Below are 19238 nucleotides of genomic sequence, written 5' to 3' on the forward strand. Positions count from 1 at the left end.
CCAAATGCACAGAAAGGCCTAGATAAAAAAAATAAAACCTTACCTCACAGGTATTGTAGTCCTCAGAATCCAGCAGGCTACAAAGCTTTGGTAAGAGTTCGGGCCAATTCTGCAATTCTCCTTTTGAGGCAATGGTTGTAATCAGGATACCTTGGATGTGCAGACAAGAGTAATCCGTTATCAATGCCCAAGTTTGCTTTCAGTGATTCTGTTATCAAACCGCAAGTTAGCTTTCAGTGGAAAAGCCCTCCCTAGGTTACTTACCCTGGTGGAGGGGGAAATCCATTGGCAGGCAGCCACCACAGTTATCATGTTGCATTAGCACCCATCACCGCTGTAGCGGAGACAATTCAGAGGTTGGTTCTACCCCCTGGTAGAACCTAAGTCAGCTTCCATCCCGACATAGTCTTCAGGGACACGGCCCCTGAGAGAGGGACTGACACCACCCTTTCAGGTGGCATAAGCCCACTGAGCCTAATGGAAGGCTTTCAGGTGGCAGAGACGTTTTGCTCTGAATTTTGCCTCCCTGCACCGCCAAAGAGTCCCCTGGAGGTGGCAGGCGGCGCTGGCTGCCAAGGGCTCCATATTCGGTTTTAGCACCCTTGCTTGTTCCAACCTGAAACAGGGCCAATATTGCAGGGGGAAGAGTTGTCTCTCTTGGAATAATGTAAGAGGCACCAAAAGCTGTACAAGTAGCTCTTCCATGTTCAAATTACCTGGTAGTGCTACTGACAGATCTATCCTGGATGGTAGCAGTCATTATAACAGCAATCAGAATCCCCAGGGGATCACTATTGCTCATCTAAGGCAGCCATGTGCAAACTAAACCACAAAACTGCACAAGGTGAGAGGATTTTTTTAATTACTAAAGGAAAGAAAATCCATTTAAGAAGTAGTCCACACTACAACTGATCTCTGGATTCATGTTCACCAGCACTGATGCACAAAAAGAAAAGAAAAAGGATTTCTCATGTTTATACTTCGGAACTTACTATTCCTTCCAAGCAGAATTGCTAATCTATTCCATTTTGGAACAATTAACAATCAGCTGCCAAACAACAGATTTCTGAATTGCCTCCAAAAGCAGGGAAATAAGCCAACCATTTCAGGAATTTGAAACATTTTAAAAAGACATTTACACAAATGTGTGTGGTCTAATTAGTTAATTTACCAAATTCTCTAGGAGACACCAGATCCAAGGACCACCACCACCACCACCACCACCACCACCCGCAAAAGGGTAATATCACAAGCACTGGAAGCCTGTGCCCTCCAATTAAAAAAAAAACTTTGAACAGGTGTTCCAAAACGAGCTTATTTTCCATGCGGACAATGAACATATGGTAATCTGGGGGAAGGGCCATGGCTCACTGGCAGAACTGCCACTCTGTATACAGAAGGTCCCAAGTTTGATCCCCAGCACCTCCAGTTGGAACAGTGGTTCTCAACCTTCCAAATGCCTTCCCTTTAATACAGTTCCTCATGTTGTGGTGACCCCCAATCCTAACATTTATCCATTTTACAGATGGAGAACACTGATGCAGAGAGTCTTAGGCGACCCCTGTGAAAGGGTCCTTCGACCCCCAAAGGGGTCCCAACCCACAGATTGAGAACCACTGAGTTAGAAGGATAAGGTACCAGGCTATTTGAAAGACTTCACCATAAGGTCATGGAGAGCTGCTGCAAGTCAAGTAGACTTGGTGGTCTAATTCAGTATATGACACACAGCTTTCTATGTTCAACATGAACACCCAGACACTACATTTTTACAACCACACTGAATAGGTTAATCGTGTGTCATATGTCTTCAATACCTGCAACAATGCCTATACAATTCCTGTCACTGCAATAAATTATACAAGCATAAGAGTAACATATAATGTTTGTTATAGTATACTGTTGAAAACGACATTTGATAATTTTTGTATTCCCCATCTTCTGGTTATTAATCAGAATGGATAAAATCAATGATTGTTCTTAAAAATAAATTGATTTTTTAAAAAATAAAATGCTTTTTGAGGAACAATCTATCTAAATATAGCTTAAATGGTTTTCTATTTAAGAGCCATTTGAGTCCGAAGGTTATTCACCCTGAAATAAGGATTGGCTTTTAATTATGTAGTATGAGACTGTATATTCATGCAATGTTTAAATCTTTGGGTAAATGAATTCCATTAATCCATTCACAACGCATTGCTCTTTCAGAGGTTTCTGTCAGATTATTTTGGACAAATTTTCCATCTAAAAATATTATCATAGATGCTTGGTTTTTCAGTTCTCAAAACTGTGAATTTGTAGGTGCAGAGATATAATGTCTCTTCTTCATAGTGAAAATATTATAAAAGAAGCATACAGAGTTGGGAATTTTTTTATCTTTTATGTATTTCTAACAGTAATACGCAAATCTGTTATTTTTTTGATGTAACTGTAAAACTAATCTGAAAAGTTATTATTCTAAAAATGAACATTCATCTGTTTGTAAATACTAACATTATACCAACAAGAATGTGTCTTTACGTAGAAAACCATTATTTAAATCAAGTCTTGTGATTTAATTTGATTTGATTTAAATCAAATGCACCCTATTACTAATTATCTCTATTCAGTGCAGTGGGTTGGCAGTTGCATCCTTTCCAAATTTAGCAAGCAAGGGCTTTTGATACACTACTGACACAGAGCGATCTTCTAACTACAGGCAGGGACAGTCCTCTCCTCCCTACCCTCGATTAATATAATCCAGATTATAATCACATGCGGATATAAAGGTAATTTTATGAGAGGTATTTTCTGAGAGAGGATTTGTATTACAGCAAGTTCCTATGAGAATTCTCCTGTTTCTGTTAAGAAGCGGCTTAATTTTATTTTTAACTTTAAGTTCAGTAGTTTGGAATTTACATTTTTGAAAGAAGTTTAAAGGTGTACTAGTTTGAATGCAAAGTCTCCAATTAGTTTGAGGATTTTTTCCCTTTTTTGTGCCAATATACTATGGATTTCTTTTACTTTTTATAAAACACAGTTACAAATTCTTCAACAATACATACATACATATTTTTGTAAGCACAGTTAGTTTTGTTACAGTGCAGTAGTGGCATTTTGAAAGATGGCCACGCTATAGAAATTTGGGGTAATCGTCCCATCAGAAATAGTTGCACAGAAATAGGAAATATTCCAAACCCCAATCCAGTTACGGCTACTCCACCAGCTAGACCACAGGTGTCAAACTCGCGGCCCTCCAGATGTTATGGACTACAGTTCCCATCATCCAGCATGATGCTGGCAGGGGGTGATGGGACCTGTAGCCCATAACATCTGGAGGGCCGCGAGTTTGACACCTATGTCCTAGACTAACTGTGTGGTTACTGATCAATGTATTATTGTGTAAATTATCACAGAGCAAAACAACAACAAAAGTCTTAAATGAAATCAGTAAGGCAGAGAGAAAAAGGGGAAAAAGTACTAACACAGAGCTTGAAGTGTTACAAATGATTTTTTTAATGGCACCAAAACAGTAAAACAAACAAGACTCTTTCATGCAACACCCAAGTCAAGACAGGAGGAGGACTGCTTGCTCTGACTGTGCTGGAATTGCAATAACACAAAAGGAGAAGAGGGCTTAGGGTAGACAAACACTCTCATCACTTGTGCTGCACTTCAGTCATTGCTAACTTCATATCTGCATCAGAATTTCCCAATAAACCATTATGAGGTCCGCACAAAACACTGGTACTTTTTCCTCCACATTGATGCATCTTTCAACACAAATTGCATTCCAGTGCCACACAGAATCGCACAGATGCCGGTGCTAAGCCAGCCACAGCAACCCCACAACCCCTGTGTCGATGTTTCAGGAGGTTCCCATTTCACTTTCGCCTTGGGAACACCCTTCCCAGTAATGCAGACACAGACTACCAAAAAAGGTAGCGTAAATCATTTTACGCTACAGGCCTTCCCGGGGTTAGTAAAGGTTTCCATCTTCTCCCCCTGTACTCACTCCACTGATTGCCTCTTTGGAGCCAGTATATCACTCTGTTGCCCTCCCCTTTGGTTTGGGCTGTTAAGCTATCTATAGGACACTGACACTTATAGTTCTGTTATTTTACCATATTTATTCACAAAGCAAACACTTTAATTTGCAAAACATGGCTGAACCAAAGAAAACAAATTTTCCCCCGTATAGCAAACAAACTTTTCCATATGTACTTCACTTTTCATACATACACGGCTATCAACAAAGGGAGGGTAATTAATTTTAGAAAATTCCACCATATTGAATCCATTAAATTGTTTAAAAAATTAGCCAACCATGCATCCCTGAAATTAATGAGTTTAATAGATTTTAAATTACAAGTTGCTTGAAGAAAGGGAGCAATTAGTGAATCATCCTTTTCTGTTATGTCAAATTAGCACCACTATATCCAAATGAAATGACCATTTTTTAATTACAAAGAGTTTTTTTTTGTAAAGGGTCTTACAAAGAGTTTTTTTTTCTGTTTGTTTCTGGATAAAATAGCTTGGATAAAATGTAGAAGAGAACAAGGTAAGCTTATTTAGAGCTCCACTGAGGAGAAAAGCAGGGTATAAATGAAATAAATATTTATTACTTTTCAGTTCAACACCACAGACTCAACTACAACCAAAACATACAATATTTACTGATATAATCAAATAAAACCAAAACATGGATTTGAAATTATTTTTAAACTACTCCAATTTTTAGTCAAAGTTAAGTGTTATTTTAAAACACCTCTCCTCAAATATAACTATAAGTTCTGAGTCCACATAACAAGGCATTCCTGTAGATAAAAATCCCTCGAATGGCACTCTTAAATTTTTAAGTGAAAGAAAAAGAGGGCTAACCCAACAACGTGCCACCAAACTAAAAACAGGGAAAATGATGCCAGGTAAAATGTTTACAGATTACTCTTCATAAGCATGGACAGAGTTTATACACATAAAGCTGGCTCAGAGTCAGACCGCTGGTCTCTCAAGATCAGTACTGTCTCATATCACAGCTGTTTTCCAGAGTCACCGGTAGAGATTATCTACTACTTGTTCCCTGAACTATAAGTTCCGGAAATTAAACCTGGGACCTTCTGCATGCAAAGCAGATTCCTTAGCAATGAGACGCGTCCCTTCCCTAAACTTGCCATGAAATAAATGATTTTAAGTATAACTCACCTACAGTGGCTCTGATTAATGGGGAGGAGTCGCCAATATTATTTAAGCACTCGCTCTTAATGAAGTCAGTGACTCCATTAGGAAAGCTGTGAAAATGAGCTTTCACGTTATTCTTCAAGATGAGGCCACTCAGCGACCGTGTGGGTTCATCTGTAATCATTAAAAAGGATAATGTAAAATATTTTGTTAAAACAATCTAGTTGTACTAATCTACAGAAGCTCTAAACCAGTGTTTTCCAACCTTTTTGACGTCACGGTAACCTTGACCTCACTCTTCATATCTCATGGTACCCCTGCCATCCTCCCCCCACCTTCCCCTCCCAGTTCCCCTGCTTGTCACCTCCACCTTCCCTTCCCAGGGTCAAGGGAAGCAGGGGGGTTGGGGGTGTATGAAGTGGCTGCTGACCTTGCGGCAGGCCCTGCCCCCTGGGCCAGCTCCATATCCTTGCTGGTGCTGGCAGGAGACACCGCAAAAGTGAGGGGGGCCGGTAGCATTGCCGCAGCACCCCTGGGTCATGCTCACGGCACCCCAGGGTACCACGGAACCCTGGTTGAGAATCGCTGCTCTAAACGCTTCCAAAACAGGCAGTATAGACATATTTGATTCAACTACAGAAATTAGCCTTTAAAAATACCAAACCTGATAAATGTGTAGCCATTGTTATTTTGTGCTCCCTGCGATATGAGGAAGCCCTTTGGAAAGAATGTGGCGGCACCAGATCGTCATTATCCCTATCTGCCAGCCCAGCCTGGATTGGGCTGTAAGACTTTTAATAAGGGGCAGGTTGAAGGGTTTTATTTAATAGAAGGAAGGATGGTATTTGATGTTTATTGTATTTTGTATGTTTGAAGAGACCTTGAGTCATGGGTGGCCTGTATGGTATAAATATTTCATTAAAATAATTAATTTTAAACCACACAACATAGTTTTTGCACATATATAAAAGAAAAAACTGTTAGGTCATGGTATTCATCAAGAAGGAATAATGTTAACTCAAATACAATTTATGTTCTACTGAAAAGAATATTGTGTTTGGTATTCAAGCCAATTTCAATAAAGATTCTTCTCTTACAATAGTTTAAAGGTTTTATAAATGCCACTTTCTTTGCATCTCTAAATTATATGAAGCTACAGGCTACATTCTGAAACACTGTCCTAAAATGTATTCAATTGCTGATTCTCATTACATAAAAATTTCAAGTGTGTTAAAATAGCGACTTCTACCAGAAAATATTATCTATCTATACAGTGAAATGAATGGACTTAGACTGGAGTAACTTTACATAGGCTAACACTCCTAGAGATGTACAAATTGAAGTACAGGCATAAAATGTAAACCACAGGTACATGCACTACATGAAAAGCAAATCCCACCACATAAACCGCCATCTTTTGATTATCTAATTGCCACACACAGTTAGAATCCAGGGATTTGTATAGTTCAGCAGGAAGTGCATGGTTATGGATCAAATATGTGACCTTTAGAAATTCTCAGCAAGAATCCATACATCAAAAGCAGGATTTCTTTCTTAAGGAAACTCTGAACTCTAGAGTATGTAACGGTTAAATTATAGCAAGCCAGGCTACTGTGGAATAAATTATTAACCCTTTGGCAGTACATAGTTGCATACAGAAAGCAAAAACTAAAGCACAAACTGTATTAATAATACTAGAGCCATCAGATTCCTGTCTAAGCCCTCATAACTTCTTCTACTGCTTTGCTGTTAAAGAAGGCCTATGTAGGCTAAGTTTACCATCAGTTCCAGTCCAGTCAGGTTTAGTAAAAAAAAGAACATGTGCTAGGAATAATGTTTTGCTCTTTAAAAAGGTCAATATACCCAGTTCACCACTAATGTTCATGAATTTGCCATTTTTACAGGAGTCTTGCAATATTCAATCTATAAACCATCCTATAATAAACCTGTTTTGTACAACTGTACTTGGAAGTCAGATTTTATGGGTTTCCATAGTACTGTCTTTATGATATGATCTCCAGCAAAAAAAAATGCACATAATCCAGTCTATCGAATTATTATAATCTATAATTTAAGTCTTGGACAAGAAAGAACATAAGAACATAAGAAACAGCCTGGGGGATCAGACCAGAGTCCATCTAGTCCAGCACTCTGCTACTCGCAGTGGCCCACCAGGTGCCTTTCGGAGCTCACATGCAGGAGGTGAAAGCAATGGCCTTCTGCTGCTGCTGTTCCCGAGCACCTGGTCTGCTAAGGCATTTGCAACCTCAGATCAAGATTGGTAGCCAGAGATCGACTTCTCCATAAACCTGTCCAAGCCCCTTTTAAAGCTATCCAGGTTAGTGGCCATCACCACCTCCTGTGGCAGCATATTCCAAACACCAATCACACGTTGCGTGAAGAAGTGTTTCCTTTTATTAGTCCTAATTCTTCCCCCCAGCATTTTCAATGAATGCCCCCTGGTTCTACCATTGTGAGAAAGAGAGAAAAATTTCTCTCTGTCAACATTTTCTATCCCATGCATAATTTTATAGACTTCAATCATATCCCCCCTCAGACGTCTCCTCTCCAAACTAAAGAGTCCCAAACTGGGAAACCCTGAACAGCACGTGCCCGTCATATTTAATTTTATAAACACTTAATTTTAAAAGGTATAAAATGAGTGACTCACCTTCAGATTTTAGTTTTGTAAGAACAAAAATTAAGTAATTGTTGAAGTCTGGATACTGATTTAGTTGTTCCAGTTTCTTAAGTAGAACATTCTGTTAAGGACCATTTCTGTGAAAAACTGCAAATTCTCATGTTTAAACATAGAGTTGAACCAAGATGCAATTATTTAAGAGATGGAAACAGGAAATCTACAGTCAAGCTACTTACCACATCTTGCTTTATTTACCCATTAACCCCACTGCTATTGGCTAGTAGCATTTTCTCTGAAACAACTATTAACAGCATAATCAGAAGTACAGCATCACATCATGTGGAAGACACTAAAGCTGTCTCGCTTCTGCTTTGACAAGTCTCCTGTATGCTACTGCTGTGTAGGCATCTATGGACTTTACATGCTCCCATTTACTCCTGTACTCTGTGTGAACTGACACTCAAGGAAGTAAATGGAAGCCAATCACCTTCTCTGCTAGTCTGCCTGAGAGACTAGAGTACAACGTAGGTTACCTATCCATATTTTCACGTTTTAATCTAATTTTCCTGCACATAAAAATGACTGAAAGTATCTTAAAAGGTGATTCTTACAATAGTCTGCTAGTGTATTCATGCTTTGAGAAACTCAGACTAAAATTTCCTTTAGATCAGTGGTTCTCAACCTGGGGGTCAAACAACCCTTTCACAGGGGTTGCCTACGACTCTCTGCATCAGTGTTCTCCATCTGTAAAATGGATAAATGTTAGGGTTGGGGGTCACCACAACATGAGGAACTATATTAAAGGGTCATGGCATTAGGAAGGTTGAGAACCACTGCTTTAGATGATGTATGCCTGTTAACCCTTCAGAGCATTTACTGAAGCCTTACATTATATTAATGTACTATACGTATTTAATTAATTATATGCATTTAATGCCCTTATTGGATGTTTCATAATATGCTAGTCTATTTCAGAGACAGGAACCTCTCTCTAAAGCAGGGGCAATTGTTGAAACCTTTCCTGGTGTCAACCAAGAGTTTTTAAGAAGTGGCAGGGCCAGATGGGATTTTTTGCCCAGCCAGGCTTCTGATTGGCTACTGGAGATCCAACTGGATGTACCAATTTTTAAAAGTGTTGTTTTGGCAGCAGTTGCCACTACAACACAAGAACCTTCATTGCATTACTGAAGGCAAACTGTATATACAAGAAAATATTTTTACACAATATGTTTTACAAGGCATTCTGTTAAACAGAGCTTCTGTCTGAAATGTTGACAATCTACTATTGGAGTTATGAATAAGCCACATTCTGTGGCTGATGCTGCCTCCTGCGACAACAATTTTGTGATTGCACCTACCATCCTGTGCCAGAGTTCAAAAGTTCCCAAAGGCACAAAAATATTGGGGTCTCCTGCTCTAAATGCTATTGGTTGGGAGTAGACAAAATACCCATTTGCTTCAATAAGAGATGTCACAGAAAAGTGAGTCCTCCCTTTCACTTATAAAATGGACACATTTTTATACTTTATACTAAATTTTAACTCATGTAAGCCACTTTGGAGACTAATATAGTCCAAAGAGAAAGATCGAGACAGAATTAAACAAACGTGTCTATAACCAGCCCAGCAAGCAAGATGGGCCATTTTTGTCCAGCTGAGATCTGGTTTATCAGAAGGAAACCATGAATAGAGAATCTGCATCCCATCTGAATACAGGATGCTAACAAGGTCTTTCTAAATTGGGTGAATCATAAAAGAGAAGAGAAAGTTAAAACAGATAATAATTTCAGCAATCTACCAGTATTTTGCAAAAGCATCTGTTCCTCCACTCTGTTTAGTGAAAGAGAACCTTTTTGGAACAAGACATTCCACAAAATTAATAACAGAAAACATTAAGATCAGCATATAATTCTGTCAGGTTTACTTTCTTTAAAGAATTCAAAGTCCTTTACAATATATTAAAGTCCAAAGTAGCCCACAAGACTTAAGAGACCCATTTCCACTATTAGCTGATTGATTCTCAAAGCATAAGAATCTCAGTAAGGAAGTACAGATAGCTGCCAAGAAAGGAACAAGCTCCTCACTGATCCCTTGTATTTGTGTCATGACCTGGTCAGAATAAGAGAGCTAATTTAACCACATCCTATTCAGTAAGCCTAACAGGGACCTGTGACCCATTGGATATTGGTTTTCAACTAAGAGGCCATCTTCTTCATGTATTGAGCCTGATAAATGTTTCCTCTTACAGGTTCAGGATTAAATGAGTAAACAAGGTTTAAAGATATATGGTAAAACAACTTGTGCTATCTCCAGCATACATCAAGCAAACCATCCTACTCACTTTCTAAATAAAATTATATATTCTAATATTTTCCATGTTATTGGGTAACCCATTTTTACAGTGTTTCATTTTAAAGTAATAGTTTGACAATACCTGCAGGTTCACTTATCAACCTCACTCTTGCATTTAATGGGTAGAAACCACCAGTATTTTTCATATTAACAGTTACACTGCCTCTTTCAAAAGAACCTATTGCCAAGCCTAGAGGTAACCATCAAGAATGCTAAAAATCTTAGAAGGTAAGGGGATTGGGATCTGCTTGAGTGCTTTTTAGTTATTCTTCACTCTTCTGATTGGTACTCAAAACCTTATTCTGGGTGGGGTGACAAAGAACAGATTATTTTAGACCCTAATCCCTGATCTTCACAGGTACAAGCACTTTCATTGTAATACCAACAAAAGGCACTAAACCTGCAAAACAAATAGAGAACTTATTCAGGAAGCCCTGAGAATATGGGATTATGACATATGTATGTATATCCGAGGAGCCATTTTTTCCAGCAGCTTTCAAGGGATTCTACAAAAGACAATGGGAGTCCTTCACAATGCACCAAACAGGAAAACTAAGGACAGAAATTCACTCCTGTTTCCCCTAGCAACTACCATGGAACACAATACTTAATGTTCTGTGGTTTCATGCATAAAATCGTAGCTTAGCTATTGCACCAAGTATGACCCCATGTCAGCCGCCAACTCCCACTTCACCAAGATCTAATTCGGCATCTGCAGGTGTCCGTTGGGAGGCGGGCAGGCAGATTTTCAGAAAAGCAAATCGTTGGAGAAGGAAGCATTTTGGGGTGGGGGGAAGTGGTCCTTGATCCCAATCAGCAGGGATATGTGAAAGGGAAGTGGGACCCCGCTGCTCTTCAGACTGGCCGCTGGCTCAGGCCCAGCTATGGAGGGAGGGACGGCAGGGAGAACCTGGGAAAGTGGCCGATACCGGAGCTGCAAAACTCGGGCCAAGCCTTTAAAAAAAAAGGGGGGGGGGGGCAGGGCTTGGCTCCGGGCTCGCAACAGGTGCGGGGCCAGCCGGGCCGCCTGGGGGAGGGGCGCAGCAGCCCACAGGCTCCCTCCGCGTTTCAAAGCCCGCGCCACGACCCGGAGGAGGCCGGGCCGGGCCTACACCGCCCCGGTCCCCTTAGGGAGGCGGCCATGTGCAGCGCCGCTACTCCCGGACTACGGAGCTCGCCTCGGCCGGCGAAATTCGTGGCTGCTTCCGCCCGCGGCGCGTTACGCTGGGTCTGTGCGTGCATGTCCGGGGCAGCACGGCCAAGCAGCCCCGGCCGCTGGGCCTCGCCATCCCCGTCCCCCGCCCGCCCGCCCACCCGCCTTCCCTCCCTCCCTCTCCCGCCGGAGGATACTTGTTGCACGGCTCTCTGCGTGGTGGTGTCCGGGGACTGAGACTCTTTGAGCAGCTGCAGGATCTGCTGGAGCCCTTGCTCGTCGGGTTTCCACTCGTACTCCATCTTGGCGCTCTGCAAAGACAACAGGCGGCCGCATCCGTTAGCAGAAGCGGCGACGGCGACACTAGGCCGCAGCTACGAGGAGGGCAGCGCGCCGCCAGCCAGCCAGCCAGCCAGCCCGCCCGCCTCGGCCCACTGCTTTCCCCGCACCCTCGCCCCGTCGGCCTCCCTGCCTGGCCCAGTGCAGTCCGGCCCGGCCGCGCCACACACCGACCTGCTGCTGCTGCTCCCCCTCTCAGCCCCGGCTGCCGCCTACGACGCGCTGCGCGGAGGAGCCGACTGAGTCACCGAGGAGAATTGGCAATCTGGTTCGGAGAGCCCGGCCGCCCGCCCGCGTCCCCCTGGGTCCTAGCGCCTCCGCGCCCACGCAGGTTCGCCCGCTTCACGCCGGCGGGGAAGGAGGTGGCTGGGGAACTCCCGCGTGTAAGGTCCCGTCCTTTAACTTCTGCCGAAATATCCCCACCCGACGGCGCCTCGCTCAAAACAGCCAAGTGGCTGCGACCTCTTCGTCACCTGCGAGAGGTTTGTTTCCTCCGCAAAGATTCTTCCCTGCCCAATATGGGGACCAGCCTCCCACTCTGTGCAAGAGAACACCGTCCCTGCACGCAACAGCTGGCCACCACCTCTTCTTTTAACCGGCCTGTCCCAACGATCAGGGCTGTTAACGTGAGTTAAGGGGGGACATTCTCTGACACCCGATCCCCGCCTCGCCAAATCCTATGCATTCGAAGCCCCGGCTTTTTGCAGCGGTATAAAACCCACATAGAACACACAGCCTTAAAGGCTTGCTGCTGGTAGGACATAATCCTTAATAACCTTATAAGAATTAACTCCAACTGCTGCTCACGTTAAAATGCATGTGCCTGTATGTCTTCGGATGGAAAATGTTTCAGACATCTGAATCTATTAAATGTTCAAATAATTGCAGATAGAAGCTAGGGTAAACAGCACAAGGAAAATTGTCATATTTGACATGTTCAGCAAGAAATATTTTTCAGTACTAAAGCATTGTAAGATTTGGATTCACTTCCATCACAAAACATCCAAATGAGACCTCTAAAGTAGATAGTATTTTTATTTAAGTTTAGGGCAGATGACTAATCCATAAAGAGACTTTTAGTAGCCCCTGTATCCTAATCCATCCAAGGGCACTTCACAAATGTAACAGCTGCACACGTCCCCATGCTTTCCATCATGCAGGCAACCCTAAACATTTCCATGCCCAGGAACTGGGGGGAGATATAAAATTACTGGTGCACCAATCATTCCTTTCTCAGCAATAAGTATCCTGTACATATGCCACCAGGGATGTTATACTATTAAATCTCCTCTCATATACATATCAGGAAACACAGATATGACAGCAGTGTAGGGATGCACTGCTCACCCAGCAGCACCGTAAGTAGAGCGCTGGCACACCGGCGCTCCTACGGCCTTCTGGTCGCACCGCGCCCCCACCCCTCATCCCCCGATGAGTCACAGGTCATGAACTACCTGGCTCACAACCACCGGGTGTCCCGGACAAAGGGACAATGGTCTTGCCCCCAGGTGAGGATTAGGCCCAGACGCTGATGATCCTCTCCGGACGTAGCAGCCAGATGAGATCATGCATCACATGATGATCTCTCAGTCTCCCGCTCTCCCGCTCTCCCGGAATTCCCCCCGTTCCGCTCTTCTACACGCCCCCGTTAGAATCATAATAAAAGGTGCCAGGAACCAGCACGCGGCAGAGTCGCTAGGAACACGGACACCCAGCTCATGCTGGCACTCTCCACCAGATGTTATCACCGCGTCGCGTCTCGTTCTTGCGCTGACCTACATGATCACGACTACAAGCTGGTGCCGAAACCCGGAGAATCCTCGAACCTCCGCCTGCTTACGATGCGCCTGCAGGAAAGGGCGGCGGTACCGGCGTCCGCTGGATCCGAGCATCCAGAGACCCACCGCCGGTATTGCCGCGTCCGGCTGGATCGGCGCATCCAGGGACCCGAGTCCTAGGACACTCTCTCGTCCGACAGAACACCGGTAAGTATGGGAGCTTGCAAAAGCAGGGCTTATGACAAGCACGTTAAAGAACTAAAAGCGTTAGCGAAACGCATGACAAGTCCCCGTAAAGAGAGGGGAGCTGCGCCAAATTGGATTGAGGAGATTGAAGCTCCAATGTCCATGGTACCCGGAGGGGGGGACATTGAATCTTAGAGATTAGAAAACATCGAGCGCACTCTTAGCACAGAGCCTGTAGCGCGCCGGTGTCACTGCTACTGGCGATGGAGACAATGCTATGTCGTATCAGCCTCTGGACCTATGGCTCCCTTGCTGTAGGCAGCCCTCCTTTTTCGATCTTTCAACTTCAGTTTCACCCCACGGAATTTTCTCTATCCTCTAAATTGGGCGCCTGTCCTCCTTCTGCCCCCCTTGCTCCCCTGCCTCCTTCAAATTCTCCTTTGGCTCGGCCGCCCCCTCCCCTTGCTCCGCCTTGTTTTCTGAAGCCATAGCACCTCCGTCAGCGCCACGTAATGGAGCAGGTTTCAAAACCGGCTCGCAGAACGCATTAGCCTGACCTGCGAAAAAAAAAACCCTGGCGGAAGGCGATGCCGATATCCTCGCTCTATGCGCCGTTCAGGTCAGGGATAGCGAGGGGGAGGATGGCATTGTTAAGCGGAGTTGTCGAGAATTACCGCCCTTTAGGTTGCAATATCCTCCACCCGAGGCTCCGCCAGCGTCTGCGAGATGTAGGAATCACCAGCCCCTATGTGAGAGGCATGCTAGGAGGCAATCGTAAGGAATCACCCTAATGGTTCCGGATGATTTTGGAAGACCACCTTTTCATGCTTTTGAGCCCTGCACAATATGTGATCTGGGAAAGCCGAGAGTTCATGGCAATGTCTCGCTAGGGGAGCAGCCTCGGGCGTATCCTACACCGCCAGCGCAACTTTACGGCTTCGATGCCAGCCGTAACCCCAGCGATCAGATTGTCCTGCCAGAATGCCACGCTTACGATTAGCCTCTGAATGCGCATACCCTAGGCGTTTATCCAAGGTTCCCAATGCCGACCAGCCAACCCAAAGTTTCTCCGCCATCCGGCAAAGCCCCCAAGAGCCCTACGCTGGGTGTGAACAGGCTCAGGGAGGCTCTCAAGAGGCGGAGTAGCAGATAGCGAGGAGGCCCAAAGCGAGGCTCCTCATGCGCCTCGCCAGGGAGAAGCGCCTCCACTGAGTGCCGCCAAGAGCAATCCGCGGACACAGGCAAGGATCCTGAACTGGCCCGACATGCCCAAGGCTTGCCAGGACATCGGGATCCTCAGCCCACCAAGCTAGCCTCCCTGCGCGCAGCACTCTCACACCGCCAGGGGACAGCCCCAGGATGATTGCTGTAGCAGTGCGGCAGGTCAGGACACTTCCGGAGGGAGTGTAGGCAGCCCGGCGGGGGGGCCTACAATCCCGATGGAGGAGGATGTTCTTTGGCGAAGGCCCCCGAGGCCGTAAACCCGATGCCCCCGGTGCCAGAGAGGCTTCCCACTGGAGAAAGCGACTGCCCGTTGGGGCTTCGCGCCCGGGCATCTCCCCAGCCCAGGACCAAGGAGGAGAGTACTAGAACAGGCCCAAACACCAAGACCCACACCCAAGCCACCCCCCCTCTCATTGGCATCACCGGCTCACGTGCACCCAGCCCATCTCCGGCAAGGTTCCCCCATGAGGTCCTCGTTAAGCCCCAACCCAGTATGGCGACCCCATCCCTACCAGGACCATTGGGCTGGTGCTGCCCAAGGCCTCCACAGCTGAACAGGGATTGTTCATGCGTCCCCGGAGATGTCGACTCCACGCACCCAGGGACCCATCCATCTCCAGAGTCTGGGCGAACATCCCGCGGGAATTGCCCAGCCGGAACCAGCTGCGCACAGCTGATCCTCCTGCCCCATGCGCTGCCCGCCATCGATGCAATAAAGGCCACGAGCCCCGGCAGCCATCAGGGCGCAGCCAAGTACCACCATCGCAGCGGTGGAAGCACCCATCGGAAACTCCACGCCCATTATCTGGAGCTCACCATGGAGGGGTATCTGTTCAAGGGGGCCTGGTGGACACCGGCTGAGATGTGATGACGATCATCAGAGCAGCCGAGTAGCCTGACCAGTGGCCAAGCGGCAGGGCCTATCCGGCATCTGGGGGGGGTGGGGAAGACAAACCGCGAGGCGGAAGCGTCCAGCCAGCTCCCCGGTCCACAGCCCGCAGGAGCTCGAGCGGCAGCTCACAGTCCGCCCCATCATTCTGGACATCCATGTCAATCTCTGGGGAAGGGACCTCGCCGAGCCAGGTCAAAGCGACCCTAGTCTGGGATGGATAAACCCATCACACAGATTATTGATCCTAATTGTGCCTTCTACGAACTCATTTTTGAACTTCCGCATGAGAAACTATTCCCCCTTCTCTTTTTTCCTTTTCTCTTCCCTCTATTTTTTCAGCCAGCAAAGGCAGGAGGGCCAATTGGCTGACTGGCCCTCCCTGGATTAAAATCTGGGCCGATCCTGGTACCGCAGCACTTGCCAGGACAGGCCCCAGTTTAAAAAGGAGGCTGCCGCCACTAACCTTTCTTTCAAACCTGTTTGGCTTGTGGCTACCATAGCCAGAGCAGCTTAGCCGAAGCCGCCCCTTAAAGAGGTGGTTTTCGGCGGCCAGGCGCAAACCTCTAGTCAAGGGGATGCTGCCGCGCAAATTCACACATAACCTGTGTGGGTTGTAGTTGCCAAGCGCCTGGCGGCCTGTATGAACACAGTGTGCAAGGCCAGGCGCTTGGCTGAAGCGGCCCCTTATAGGAGTAGTTTCGGTGGCGGCAATTCCCCAAGATAGTGTCCGATTACAAATTCAGCACCATTTCCAACCTCCTCGGCGTTAACCACAAAGATCGCGGTGAGTATGTGTTTTTTCCTGCAAAGAAATACCCCCTCCCCCTTTTGTGTGTGGAGTTTACCCCTAATCGCCTGATTGCTTTGTCCCCTGGATGCATCCATCACCCAAAAGCGCATCCAAGCCCTCTTTTATGTAGCAAATTAGCATGCATACCCACAATTCCCCCAGGGTCCGGCTTGCCCCCTCCTCCCTCGAGGGCTCGGACCCTGGCTCTGAGCGCACCCTGATGACGCTCTGAAGCCAGCTTCCATCAGGATCGCCTACCTCCCTCCTGCCCTTCCTGTCAAACAATTTTAAAAGAAAGAGGAGTGGGGCGGCCCCCAGTAGACTGCATTAGAAGCAACCCTTACACATGAGCTGCAAAGATAAGCCTTCATATATAGTCATCTTATATCAAACACTAAATCCAACAAAACTTGATTTTGACCTCCCGCCATCGGCTCTCCAAGCCTGGCAGGACCCGGCCCCCTCCTATAACCTGGGGAAGGGGGTGTGTTTCAGTCCTTCTTCCTACCGATCTCCGGTGGATCCCGACTCGCATGCATGACAGGCCAGCCCATGGAATGGCGCCAGGAGGAAACCAGCCCCATTCCGGAGATCGAACGAATCTCTTTGGAGGATCCCGCCCGGCGGCCTCAATGGAAACGCCCGCCACCCGACGCGTAGGCGGTCCAAAGACCCGGATGACCTGGGGGAATATCAAAGCAACCGCCAGCCAAGCTCAAGAGCTGCTGCATGCAGCGAAACCACCCCGAGGCGGCCGAGAACCTCTGTGCCGCCCTCTTTGCAATCATCACTGCCAACTTTCGGCGGCCGCATCCTGTACCTGCTCTGCTGCACTCCCCTGCCGAGTGGCTTATTCGGCCACCCCCTGGCGAGCTTTGACCAAACCAACATCTGGAAGCAGTTTGCTGCCACTGCCGCGTTTCGTCCTTCTGCCTGGGCCAGTACCCACAAGGAGTCGGGAGCCTGCTAAGCCTGCTCCCCGTTTGCAAAGCCCCTGGAGACTTCCTAGCGGAGTCTGGTCTAAGCCCCTTGCTGAATGCTTCATCCATCAGAGTACTCTATGAGCGCTGACTGGGGACCCGTCGTCCAAACCCTCCCGGCCGTGGCTCTCTCCCTTCTCACCAAGACTGTTAAGCCAATCACAAGTCCAATACTTGCGCCCAGCATTGCAGTGACAAGACGCGAGACCGACCCGGGAACATTCACCCGGCTCACCGACCAAGTGGAACTTCCTACTGCGCACCACGGAGGACATTCCCCCCGTGTATGGAAATATCTTGCTCCCCAAGGGTTGGTTCTGGACCTGCGGGGAGAGAACTTTCAACTTCATCCCTGCTTTCGGCTTTCTGCCGGGACTCTCTGTTGCCTTAGCAGCCTCACCATCGTCCTGCCTCAGGGCTCCACCCCGGGAGCCCGGACGCCTTGTCGCCGCTGGCTCCACTCTGCCCCTTGACCCCCTCTTGCCGGAGGGCGGCGCGGTTTTGCCCTCTCCGAAGCGGGAGTTAAGTCTCCCTCAGCGACTTCCCTAGTGGGAGTCCCCGGACTCGCTTCTTACAACTGTAAGACCATTAGTGCGGCTGTATATTATACGAGGGAAGTCCATCAACTCCACCTCCATTGCTCTGGATGCTCTGGCCTCCAGGCAGCAGGAACTTCGTCAAAGCGGAGCTTTAGATAATCGTGCGGCTATTGATTATTTGTTGTTATTGCATCACCAAGGTTGTGAGAATGTACATGATATGTGTTGTTTTAATCTTTCTGATAATTCCCATTTGATTCATATGAAAGTGCGTGAACTGCAAGATGGTATATCTAATCTGAAGTATGGCCGTTTTGCCCCGCTGGTGGTCAGCCCTTTGGAGCTGGCTACCGCAGAGATAGTTAAAATCATTATTATTACAGCTCTGCATTGACGTGATTGTGTACCTCATCGTCCGGATCTTGTTTCATTCAATGTATATCTAATATTGCCTGTAACATGTGTAAGAAACCCCTCTGCGACTTTCCCTTACATCGCAGCCAAGTTCTAATGTTGCACAAGCAGCTCGATGAGCTTGGCCAAACGGCGGCCGGAGAGGCAGCGTCCCCTTAAATCGCCCCCTAGCATTTCGGCCTCGCTAAATGTAAAAAAGGAGGAAGTGTAAAGGGATGCACTGCTGACCCAGCAGCACCGTAAGAAGTGCGCTGGCACACCGGCGCTCCTATGGCCTTCTGGTCGCACATCCCACCCCTCATCAGCCGATGAGTCACGGAGTCATGAACTACCTGGCTCACAACCACGGGTATCCCGGACAAAGGGACAATGGTCTTGCCCCAGGTGATTAGGCCCAGGCGGCTGATGCTCCACTCTCCGCTGCGTAGCAGCCAGATGAGATCGTACATCGCATGATGATCCTCTCAGTCTCCCGCTCTCCCGAATTCCCCCATTCCGGCCCTTCTACGCCCGTTAGAATCATAATAAAGGTGCCAGGAACCAGCTGCCTTCGGCAGAGTGTTAAGCTAGGAACCACGGTTTTACCAGCTCCGCTGCGGCTCCCACCAGATGTTATCACCGTCTCGTCGTTCTTGCGCTGACCTCGCCGATCGCGACTACAAGCAGCACCTGGTTTACCCTTTAAAAACGTTACGCGGTGATCACAGCAGCAAAATCAACACTCTCTACACCGGGGTCGGCCCAAAGAAGCCATTTTAAGCCCGTTTCCACAGAAAAAGAAAGCCTTGGAGCATAAA

At 46.8% G+C, this 19238-nt stretch overlaps 1 protein-coding gene across 2 annotated transcripts in view; it reads right to left on the reverse strand.

Moving 5' to 3' along the window:
- The window catches only part of TNPO1 (transportin 1), a 74726-nt gene that overhangs the window by 40413 nt on the left and 15075 nt on the right, over positions 1 to 19238 (reverse strand). Inside the window, exons 1-5 of one of the 2 annotated variants that reach the window (XM_048502917.1) lie at positions 11813 to 11933; positions 11497 to 11610; positions 7826 to 7901; positions 5179 to 5328; positions 44 to 150 (exon numbers count right to left, since the gene is read on the reverse strand). In XM_048502917.1, coding sequence (XP_048358874.1) covers positions 44 to 150; positions 5179 to 5328; positions 7826 to 7901; positions 11497 to 11601 — 438 coding nt within the window. In that variant the 5' untranslated portion in view covers positions 11602 to 11610; positions 11813 to 11933. Of the gene's footprint in view, positions 1 to 43; positions 151 to 5178; positions 5329 to 7825; positions 7902 to 11496; positions 11611 to 11812; positions 11934 to 19238 lie in introns of those variants that run through there. The other variant, XM_048502916.1, reaches the window with a different exon arrangement.

The sequence above is a fragment of the Sphaerodactylus townsendi genome, linkage group LG07, assembly GCF_021028975.2.
Source record: "Sphaerodactylus townsendi isolate TG3544 linkage group LG07, MPM_Stown_v2.3, whole genome shotgun sequence".
NCBI lineage: Eukaryota > Metazoa > Chordata > Lepidosauria > Squamata > Sphaerodactylidae > Sphaerodactylus > Sphaerodactylus townsendi.